The sequence below is a fragment of the Musca domestica genome, unplaced genomic scaffold (assembly GCF_030504385.1).
Source record: "Musca domestica strain aabys unplaced genomic scaffold, Musca_domestica.polishedcontigs.V.1.1 33, whole genome shotgun sequence".
Lineage (NCBI taxonomy): Eukaryota > Metazoa > Arthropoda > Insecta > Diptera > Muscidae > Musca > Musca domestica.
The window spans coordinates 8,156,282-8,168,620 of record NW_026712312.1 but is presented as its reverse complement, the minus strand read 5'-3'; the positions used below and the strand labels follow the sequence as shown (position 1 = coordinate 8,168,620).

Genomic DNA, 12,339 nt, shown 5'->3' with positions numbered 1-12,339 from the left:
AATCAATGACAGATTCAAATATCTATAAGTCGACCGCCAGCCACGCACTGAGTTTCACTTATTAGGATACACTTTTCTTCTTAAACATATTGCATTTATTTAGAACAACCACAATTATTTTCAATGAAGAACAAAATAAACAACAAAATAAAATCTGTACTTTTCAGATGTCAAACATTTAATTGTAAGAGATTAAGAATATGTTAACATGCTCTATTACATTATGGTCTGCTCATTTCTTATGCATCGTTTATATCGCCAATGAAACACTTGTTTAACTACTATATCTAGAATACTGTCATGGTACAATAAGGAGGTAGAATAGCTTCGTAAAACTACAAAAATACAGCCCTGAGGCTATGCCCGCTTCTTGTTAGAATTATTCAAAATTATATGCAATAAGTTGTTTTCATTTATTTGATAGTTTTTGTTTATTTTACAAATGCGTCAAACAGCGCGAAAGATGAAGTAAATGCCTGGACGTTCTCTGAAAAATATGATCCTAAGTTTTCAATCTTTCAATTCCGTGCCAAATTTTTTTAATATCATTAGTGCGCACCCCACTATTTGTGTTTCTCCAATCATTGATTTAGAAAATATTTTGTTTTTATTTTTCAAAACAATAAATACATACACAAAATGTGCAGAAGTCGGCACACTTAGAAAAAAATTGTAATCAGCTGGTAGCTCTACCTTACCTTTTTATTGTACAATATTCCTTCAAAATGATATCTTTGATACCTCATTGTCAAAATGAATTTTCATAAATCCACTGTATAAATACAAATCCGAGATGGAATGCAACTCTGTGCAATACATATTCAAAATGTCTATGTTAATACACAAACAAATTTGCTGGCTCAAATTATCGGCCGGCTTTTTCGCAGTAGAACAAAGGGATTAGGTTGATCTAGTTTAAATGATTTCCCAAAAATTGTAAAATATTCAAGGTCAGCTGTAACCAAATTGCTCAAGAGATGTTTTCTTGTTAATTTCGCGTTTATTTTTTAATTTACAACTAGCTGCATTTGAAAAAATCCGGCATACAACACATACACTTGCAACTTTCTCTAACTTATCCTACCATGGGTCGCCAATAGATACCTGTGTATTTACAAAATACAGGTGAATAGAGTTGATGTATTAATAGTGAGTAGTTCCGACAACTGTAAAAGCTACTAAACTACTATACGTTTTCTTATTTTTCGGTCCTTATCCATTCAATCTATTTATTTTTCTAGTTAAATATATATTCCAATTTTAAGGTGGGAATACATAAAGCGCTTATTTGGCTGGCTTAAGTCATCGGCTGGTTTCTTCGGACATGAACAAAGGAGCCTAGGGTCAAAATCGAACTTACTAAACGTAAAACTCCTTTGCTCCTCTACGAAGAAGCCAGGCGGTGACTTAAGTCCCTCAAAAAAGCATTTTATGTATTCTCACCTTTATTTAAATTTGTAAAGGAACATTCAGCGTCTCTGTAAACCCTTTATGAAATGTCACAAAATATACCTAGCCATAACTTCAAGCTTCTTAAAGCTTGAACCCTTAAACCCTTTATTCAATTAAAAAGTATTTCATCTGCCCCTTTATGCCACTCACCTAGAGTCAAATAGAGTGATAAGTATAAATTGTGGATCAACATTGAACCGAGTCAACCTAAAACTCCTTTGTTCTATTACGAACCCAGTAAAAAGGTATACAGGTGAGATTATATAAAAAAAAAGCTTTTTTGACTGGATAATTCATTAGCTGGCTTCCTCGTATAGGAACGAAGGCGTTTTAGTCCGATGTTGGCCCTTGTACTTTTCCGAAGAAGCCAGACGATGATTAAATTAACTTAGTGAAATAAGCGTTTCATGTATTTTCACCTTAGGGTACCCTCTTAATTTCACCATGGACCATATCCTCTTTACGAAGTTCTTCGTTTCCTTTTTTTTGTCTATAGGATAAAATTTAACCTACCTATCAAAAATAGTTATACAAGGTGACAATGAACTGTCAAACCGATTTTAAAAATATTCAATGAAAAATTATTGAAAATGCATGTTATAACATCCTCCAATCTACGTCATATAAGTTAAAATATAGAAATGTGCTTATTTTGACATAACATTTGAAAATCAATGTTCCGAAGCGTTGATGCATCTACCTATATTCCTCTACCATGGTATGCACCAAGGTATAGTCATCCCGACAATTGTATCAAACCAGAGCAATGAAATGGTCTATGTAGTGATTACGAGAATAAGAATAGCAAAAATCTTATTCAGTTCAATGTTTTTTCTACAATTTTTATTTCTAAATTTAAAAACTTGCTTCTTGCACTCATAACCAATTTTTTTCATAATTTCATCAAAAAGCCGTCATTGCTACGCCGTTTTTGTTCAAAAATTGCCAGTACATGCAACTTTTTTTTTCTACAAACTTCGTAAAAATATCGTTCTAGCCGATCAACGCTAAAATATCAGACGATTTCAATCTAAAAATCAGTATTCGTCTCAGAATTAATTTCGATGTCAAATGAGTTCATAAGTAAATTTTGGCATACTACCCATCGATGTTTCCTTGAAGTATATCACCGCCGTCCATAGGTTAATTACAGCAGTTATAATCCACTATCGACCTATAAGATTCGGCAAAACTTGCCGTTGCATTCACGATGCAACATCTTTACATGAATACAAAAAACTTGAATTTTCTCATTGGGTAGATTTTTATTTTAAGTGGATTGAAAAATACTCGTGTGAATATTGTTTTTCAAAATTTTAGCATTGGTTTGAGTTCTATAAAATGATTAATAAATGTATAATTATTAAACAAATCGGAGAACAACCAAGTGTGTTGGAACCCAATTTTTCATACTAAGTACAAAAAAAGCGTGCATGAACCGAGATTACTCCGATATTCAAAACGTTTAAAGCGACCCATCGACTGAATTATCCGCACCGAACCGAACAAACTAACGACCGTACCGAAGAAAACTTAAGCTCCAACACACTATTTTTTTTTTCAACAATGATTATTTTCATATAAAAATGTCCGTTTTATAGAATTCAAAACAGTGCTCAAAAAATTTAAAACATATTTTAGAAAAATAAAAAATTGAATATTTTGGATGGGAGTTTTAGCAAATTCCATAATTTTGTCAGAATTGTTTTTATACTCACCGCTTATAAATATTGCAACATTACACAGAATTGTTTCTTTTTTTTAGTTTCACTTTAGAATCTAAAATGATCGCTGACATTTTAACGAAAATATGTCACTATCGATCTGATAATACGATTCATCATACTTATTTTGATTTTATATCCAGAGGTAAATTTCTTTTGGTTCAAAAGCTCCAAATAATGCCACAACAAAATGAAATTTGCGAAAAGGCCATTTCGGAAATTTGCATTTTGTTGTAAAATTATGCAAAGAACTTGTATGGAAAAAGAAAATTACGTGATTATTCTATTCAAAATAAGGACGATAAATTCAGGCAGTATCTTCATCCTTCTACAACTTATCAGTCAAACCGTCAAAATATGTTTTCAAAATAATGACATTTAAAAACAATTATGTCACTAGGTTTGACAGCAGAAGAAAGATAGATCTAGCCCCGTTGAAAAGTATACTTCGCGCACGTTGATACTTTTCTATTTTTAAACGCAATTTTATTAAAAACTAAATTGGTCAAACCGAACTTTATGTTTTAGTAACACCCATTTTTTCTTTTGAAGATGGCCGTGAACACGTCTCTCCCCAAAAAAGCAAAAACGTTGTAACTAAATCAAGTTCGCGAAAACCAATTTTAAGAGAGGGGATCAGAAGACCAGAGCGGAGATTGAAGGATAAATAAAAATATATTAGGGAGTATTTGCATCGCTTGGATCTTCCTGAATGATTCACCCCCTCTCCATTTCACTTAAAACTAAAAAAATTAGATGGGTTTAATATTTTAAAGATGCACACAAAGGTTTACGTTTTCCTGCCAAATCCACTGGCGACTGGCGCTCAAGTGATTTGAAGGAGAACATAGCTCCGTGTGTTTTTTAAGAAATGTCAACCAACCTTGTGCATCACTGTTTCCTTGATCTCCTGTTGTATCCATGTACGACGAGTCCGATAGAGGTTGTGATTTAACAATAGCCTTTGAAGTGGTAGCTGTGGCACCTGCATTCGTTGTTCCACCCGTCGACGCGTTACCACCAGTTGCAGCTCCATCTTCTCCCTCCGTGAAATAGCTTTCATCGTAACGCATATCACCATAAGACTCATCCTCCACGTAGTTACCATCTTGTTCACCTTGGTCCACATCGCCAGCATCTTCAACATAGTCCGGTTCAGATTTTGTCGGCAATTCTATGGGTAAGTCAATATATTCTGGTTCATTGCTCTGTTGCTGAGGCTGGGACTGTTGATGATGGTGATGGGATTGCGTTTGTTGTTGCTGCTGTTGGTGGTGATGTTGTTGGGCCTGCGATTTCGTTACATCGGACGTTACCAGAGTGCCTTGTACATTGATTTGTTGTGTTGCAACGCTGGCGTCGGTAGCCTCTAGGGGATCGATTGTGCTCTTGGTTCTTTTAATGTGCGGCACACTACCAAGATTTGTACGTTGGGCGGGTCTCTTATGTGATACTACGGCCGTTGTAGTTGTGGCCGTTGGTAAACTTACGCTGGTCAGTTGGTGAGTTTGCGTTTGCATTGGCTGTTGAATATGCTGTTGTTGGGGAGGCTGTTGCTGCTGCTGATGGTGGTGATGATGTTGCTGCTGGGGTGCTTGCGTCGTTATCGTAGCCTGTGGTGGGTGGGTTGGCGCTGTGGTTTGTATGACTATTTGCGTCGTTTGTTTTGTATCATCGCCGGAATCGTCAACTGTTTCTATTTTGTACGAACGTGCCGTTGAAGTACGTTGCCGCACCCGGGCCGGATTTTGTATTTGTTGTGGCTGTATTTGCGGCGTGGGTGTTGAGGGCTCAGGAGGTGTTTGAGATTGTGGAGGGTCACTCTGCAAAGAAGACAAATTGAGATTAGTATATAAAAAATGACAAAATAAAAACGTATTCGATATAAAAACTGATTGGTTTTGCTTTTATTACAAATAAAAAAATAATATTGACCACTTATTTACTTAAATCACTGGAATATTTTGGGAGGAAGAGATTGCTATTTAACCTAATTTACACTAATTCGAAAGTATTCTAACCGGTATACAACGTTAATTTAAAATTAAATTTTGTATAAAAGTGAAAAGAGCTTCTTTGTGAAATAGACAAAATTTTCTGGTATGGAAGCAGACGTTGAAAAATACATTTTACGAGAAAGAAGAAAACTTTGAAACTCGCACTCAATCTTGAAATAAATCAATTTTTTTTTTGTTTTCTGTCGTTTGTTAGCAGGAATTTCAGATCGAATTCCACAATGTTGTAATGGAAATGTTCTTCCGAGTAAGAAATACTTGCTTATTTTTATTTGTGCAATTGCAAATAAAACCACAATTGCCCCTTTTATAAGTTTAAAAATGATTGCTTAAGTCTTGAGTATTCCTACATTGGCTTAACTGCATATTACCGTTAAAACTAAAAAGGCTGAAACATCTCACAAGATTACATATATTATCAAATTTTCCACAAAAAATCCATCTACTTAAAAAATATCCTGAAATAGGTGTGTATGTTTCATAATTACGATACTATTAAATTGGACATGTACCGAACCGTCATATAGTTCTTGCCCAAAATGTTAATTTTAATATATTTAGTTATAATGACTTATTAGCATCTGTCCGACGAAAGGCCCGGCACCATAATATTAACTGACGCTTTACCTAAAGGAAATTTGTTCCGCGCTGTACATGAAAACATTATTTTACCAAGTTTATATGGTAGTTGCTGAGTAATTTAACATCCCTTTCAGTATCTGAAGATGTGTAGCACAATTAAGTATGTTTTAATTTTTATAAAAATGTTGAATTAATTCTATACCAGTATTGAAAAGTACTTGGAGGTAGTATCATAAAAACGAAAATGAAAAAGCAAGACATTTAACATATACAAACTTCAGTTATTTAATTTTTTAAATCATATTTTTTCGAAATGAGTGTTAATTTTTTATATTTTTACCCCCCAAATAGCATTGCAACAGAAAAAGGAACCTAATTATACACACAAATATTTGTAAAGGAAAATACGAGTGGCATAGAGATATCCCGAGTACAGTTGCGCTTCGACGCAAAATCAATAAACAAACACACACACAATCATTATCGCTGTACTTGCATAAAACGAGAGCCCACTCCAACCAACCACCATCAAGATATACCAAGCCTTAAAAAACGCGGTAAAACGAGCGATACACATTTTGAAATTAACAACCGAAAATGAAAAAAAAAAAACCGAAAATCTGAGCCAAAACAAAATTGCAATAAAAACAAACCAATCAACAAAATCGTTGATGTTTTCTTCAACATTTTCTGGCATTCAAATACTTACATCTGTTAAGCCTTTTATTTGTAGAGCCTCTGCTGTACTTATAAAAGCTGGTAGTGCCTCCTGCTTCACATTCACCTCTCCGCAATACATAAATTGGATGAGATCTTTCAAAGCCGTGTGGCTGACATCCTTTAGAAAAACTGCAAAGAAAAGAAAAAACGCATTAGTTTCATTCGTGACCCAAACTACTCCGGGCAAGAAAACACATACCAAAGGCGTGTTGATTGGCTGGCATTTGAGTGAACATTTTGCGAAAATAGGGCGAACAGACGGACAAAACAAGACGATGAGCCTTGACAAACTGTCCCTCTGCCGCCAGCGTCACATCCACCAGATCGCCACGGCACAACGACTCATGGAAACCCGCCGATAAATTGCTATTAAAATTGTTCCAGCACAACGAGAACTGCTCGTCGTCCGCCATGTTGTAAGGTAACACTATTTACTGTATCGTACCGAAATATTCTTTTACTGTTTCTTACTCCTTACTGAAAAATGAAAATAGAAAAAAAGTGCATTAATAAATAAACAAAATCGATATTAACAATTTTCTGTGGCAAAGCAAAAAAGAAGAATGTGATTTTTAATTAATCTGAACATAATCGCCAATACACCTTTTCTTCTTTAGCTTTTTTAAATAAATTGTTATTTCTTTGCTTTCTTTTATATATTTTCACTCTTCAAATACTTACAAAAATAATTTAGTTAACCTTTTTCTATTGGGGAAAAATAGAAAAATTCTGTAATCTGCAACCCCTGCCTCAGCCGAACGGTTGTATGCTCACGACAAAATTCTACGAATGAATGAGACGATGATGCTTGTATTTTGTGTATCGAGTTTCGTCAAGTCGCCATTTTGTTATTCGTTATAAAAAAAATTCAATCGATGCCTTTATCTCTTTCAGTCCAATACAACCCTGCACTGTTGCAATAAAATCGATGGTCACATGTACTTACTTTCATCATAATACATAGCGACTTATGAAATTTGAAGAACAAAACACTGGAAAGAAATTAAAAAGAAAGGAAGAAAAAAAAAAAAAAAACAATCGTGAGAGTGGCTACTTGGAAATACGGTGTATCATAGGTAAAAAAGTATAATAAAAAGCAAACCAATACGTTTTTTAAAAGATAGAAGCTCTGATTCTTTAAATGGCGTTTACACAAGACAATTTGTCTTGAACTAGAGTTGTATTTAAATACCACATGCACATGACATCGATTACTTTCTTCATTGCCTAGCATTTTTCACAAACCGTAAAGGCAAATAAAATTTAAAAATGCTTACAAATAAAAAACTATTAAATTTCCAGAAAAACAACAATTTTGTAATTTCATCGAGAAATTTGCAATATTCGGAACTGAAACGTCACAAAAAATATTGGTAATTCGACATATAATATGTGAACTCTATATTTTAACTCAGGGTTACGTGCTTGGTACGATCAAATCAAGCATTTTGACAATGTGATGTAAAATTTATTATTTTAAAAAATTGCAAACATGCGATTGCATGACTTTACATTCTCAGTTCTTCCTGGTTGCGTGCAAGAATCTTTAACTTTTGCACATTTTAGGCGAACTTTTACCATTTTGAAAATTAAGGAACAATGCATTGTAGTCCTCTACCAGGTGAATCATTCACACAGCTGCTGGGGATATGAACTGTCAAAACTAAGTTTTGAATGAAAAATTATTCAAATTTTTAAAAAATTTAAAAAACGCATGGTTACCTAGATTGTCATCGTATAAGAAAACGTATAAAAATCTACTTAAATTAAATTTAAATTTTTTGACATATCACTGTTCCCAAGCGTTGATGCTACAATGGACAAATCAAAAAGTTGCATTGAAAAGAGTAATGTCATGTTTTCTATTATGAATAATTTAAGAATAATTGCTTTCTGGATAATATATCTTATTTGTTCGAACGTTCCCACGCCTCACATTCCCACCCCTGCCGACCGAGGGGGCGACCTCCCTTTACGGAGGGATCGCGTACACATCATGATCCGCATCATAATGGGAATTCAGTAGGAAATTTAAAACCAGCTTCTCGATAGATAAGAAATGATGTTGTTGGGCAATGAATGAATGAAAAATTATTCAAATAGTAACCTCAGATTGTCGTCGTACAAGATTTTTATTTTTAAGCTAAAATGAAGATACCATTGTGAAAAAATGCAGTAACTACCAGTTACTTTCACAAAAATCTTGGTATATCCCTATAAAAATGCATTTATATTAACGGAAAGATGTAATAATGAAAACCCGATAATGTGAACTTTATCCTTTATTTTTCATAAAGTAGGGTTTAACAAAACTGGACTATAGAAAAATATAAAAGAACGAGCCATATACTTTTAATTTATGTTTTCCTCTTTTTTTAAGAAAATATTGTCATTTTCAATAAATTTTAATAATTTTGAAATTTTCTACTCTGCAGAAGAGAGACATGTCAAAAAATTTTATTGGTACCGACATTCCCAAAATTTAGATTCTTTGTTTCGACTCTATAGACAAAATTCGCACCATGGATTAGATAGGGAAAAACATTTTCTTGCGTCTGAATTTGATTTTCTTTTTTTTTCTAATTTCTATTAAATTTTTCTATTTTTATTTTTTTTTTGAAATGTCGTAATTAATTTTTCCGATAAATGGTCTCATTTGTTAGGGGCATATTTAATCATTGTTCTGAATGCAACAATATTTTGATTTGATTTGAAATATGTGCAAATATGAGTGTCACTAGAAAAAATTTTGTGTGAAGAATTAAGTAGTTCTTCCAAGGTTAAGGGTCAAACTACGAATTGAGAGCGAATCAAATGCAGTGGCAACGCCACATAATAATAAGAAAATATAGACATAATTATCCTGCTATTTTCAGTAAAGCAACAAAATTTGAGTAAAAGGTTGCAAAAGTATTAAATTCTTGCACATAACCTCGCATTTACCCATGCAAGTTACATTTTGAAAAATACGAATCACTTGCAAACTGACTTTTAACCCGATTGGCAATAAATGTTTCCAGCTAATGGGCAATGACAGTAAATTGTCACATGCAACTGTCAGTTCAATTTTTTATACCCTCCACCATACTATGGAGGGTATACTAATTTTGTCATTCCGTTTGTAACTCCTCGAAATATTCATGTCAGACCCAACAAAGTATATATATTCTTGATCAGCGTAAAATTAAGTACCTCCCGGTATTCGGTATTTTGATGATTTTAACGACATTATTCACCGGAATTATTTCAAATTTGGCATTTGAAGTTTGTAATGGATGCTACAGCCTAAGACAGAAAATTATCTGTGCAGGTCCACGTCTTCCTGTAGACCCAATATAACGGTACCCCCCGATATTCGGTATTTTAATGATTTTAGCGACGTTATTTACAGGGATTGTTTCAAATTTCGTATGTGAAGTTCGTAATGGATACTTCAGCCCATGCCAGAAAATTGTCTGTGCAGGTCCACGTCTTCGTAGTTCGTAATGGATACTACATCCTAAATCAAAAAATGAGCCATGTAGGTCCACGTCTTCAAATAGCCCCCTATATAACGGTACCCCCCGATATTCGGTATTTTGATGATTTTAGCTACATTATAAACAGATTTTTCTTCAAGTTTCGCATTTAAATATTGCAATAATTTATGACAAAAGTTGCCTATGCAGGCCCACGTCGTCGTATAAGCATTCGGTATTTTTAAGATTTTAACAGAATTTTTAACGGGTTTTATTTTTTGGAAATTGCCAAATTTGTACCAAATGGTGGAGGGTATTAAAAGTTCGGCTCGGCCGAACTTACAGCTTTTTTACTTGTTTATTTTTAAAGTGTTATAATTTTCATGTGCAAACACTGGGTCACCGTCTATTGCTTAATTTTTGACTTTCCTATATTAATTTTCTTCATTGCCCCTTCTGTTATTTTTGTTTATATTTGTGTATAAAAATAAAACAAAAACTGAATTGACAGAAAATTGGCATTACGAACATATTTTTTTTCGTTTCCATTTCCCTTACATCTCTCTCCTTGCCGCAAGTACACATTCAGCTCTTTCATATGCAATTGCATATATCACATAAAAAAGTGATGGCAATAATGTTCTACCCTGTCAAATATGTGGCAACCCTATTAAACTTAACGAATAATTTGTGTGTGTGTTGAGTACTAAAATTTTAGAAGCTTCATTTTGATTGGCTGCTGCAATGGGGTTATTTTGGTGCGATTAGTACGACACGTAACGTAAATCAAGATTCGTAATTTATCTATGTATACCATTAACATCGTTTACATTGTGTTAAACAAATTGGTAGTTTCTCTGTGAAGTAACAAAAACATTGTATTTGTTAAAAAAATTAAGACAAGGGGTGTTTTCGGCTAGATTTAAAATTCTCTCTCACTCTCTCTCTCTCTCTCCCAAAATCAGAGATTTTCTGCAAGTAAATTTGCCTTAGGCGAAATTGGACTCATCTATCTTTTTAAATAATTTTATAATTTTTTATCCAAAGAGTAAAATCATAGTTTTCTTTAATATACGATCCACATTGTTCTCTCGATCTATTACTTTACTTTACAATTTTTTTATAGTATATGACGGGAAATGCAAAATATATACCATTATATGTTTTTTACCACCGAACATATCTTGTGCATACATTTCGATGGAGGTAATTTTCATTTTTAATTTTTTAAATGAAATTAGTTGGCTTATTCTTTTATTAACTCCTAATTTCGATGTCGCATGTGTTCACAGATAAGTGAACATTTTTTATAAGATTATTGCAGTTAGGTAATGAAGAGAAGAAAATCTATTTTGAATAAAGTAATACAGTGTGATAAGGAAGCATAGTGCGATGTCTGTAAAATAATTCTATTTGCTGCATGTGGTATTTTTGAGTTAGATTACGGGATGTAATCTTTACTCAGACTGATAAGCAAATGTAGCATGTTTGCTTGCCACAACTGAGATAGCTATGCATCTTTTATGACCTCCCCTTAGAATTTATGACTCATGGTGCACAGGCATTGTAGATGTATATCTCTCTCTCTCGCTTACACTTTATACTAGACTAGGTTAAGAAAAAATATCATAAGTAGTACTTAAGAATTATTTGAAATGAATAAAAACAGTGTAGTAACAAAACTAAAACGGTGCATACAATTTCTTCCGCGTAACATCTGGTCCATCGAGCCTTAACGTAAAAAAAAAATAATAATAAAAGAACCAGCAAAATAAATGAAACGTATAACAAAATGGACAAAACTAAAACCCTGATAAAAAACCAAAGAGACATAGTCGACATTCTGGTGATAATTGCGCAGCAGCTGAAAGATCCAATGCGCACTTGTAGAGTGTCCGTAATGGAAAGAACTGCTAGAGGAATATGGGACATTTTCCTAAAAAATCACGAGATATTGATGTCGAAACCGTTTAAATATCTTGACTATTACAAAAAAGATGAATACGGCTACACCCGAGAATTGATGCAGGAAATTGAAAAAGCAATTGATGAAATTAAACAGGAGAACTAAGATCTCAACAATTGCTTTCGGAAGACTCAACAGAAGCTGAAGAAACTGGAGCAGACAATAAATTGATGGCGGCAGACAATAAGGATGATAAAGGAATGGAGACTCAAAACCTACGTCCCGAAACAGAGGAAAGGGAAGAATTGAGTGCAAGGAGCATTCAATGGAATTTCCCTAGTATGCGGAGTCAAAAGGAGATTGCGGCAAGAGAAACGGCGGTGACGGCGAGCAGACACGATGAGGGGGCCTCACATCTGAGCAAAAAGGCGTCAGACATAAGGGATGTGACTGTGGGGTCATACTCCCGGGAGGACGATTCG

The 12,339-nt window shown here is 33.9% G+C and overlaps 1 protein-coding gene across 31 annotated transcripts in view; it reads right to left on the bottom strand.

The window, feature by feature from the left end:
- Nucleotides 1–7,332, bottom strand: part of LOC101896750 (modifier of mdg4) — a 56,893-nt gene extending 49,561 nt beyond the window's left edge. For all 31 annotated transcript variants that reach the window (XM_059125499.1, XM_059125500.1, XM_059125496.1 and 28 more), the window contains exons 1-4: nt 7,175–7,332; nt 6,693–6,970; nt 6,483–6,622; nt 4,060–4,999 (exon numbers count right to left, since the gene is read on the bottom strand). In XM_059125499.1, coding sequence (XP_058981482.1) covers nt 4,060–4,999; nt 6,483–6,622; nt 6,693–6,906 — 1,294 coding nt within the window. In that variant the 5' untranslated portion in view covers nt 6,907–6,970; nt 7,175–7,332. The remainder of the gene's footprint in view (nt 1–4,059; nt 5,000–6,482; nt 6,623–6,692; nt 6,971–7,174) is intronic.
- Between the last annotated feature and the right edge of the window lie 5,007 nt (nt 7,333–12,339).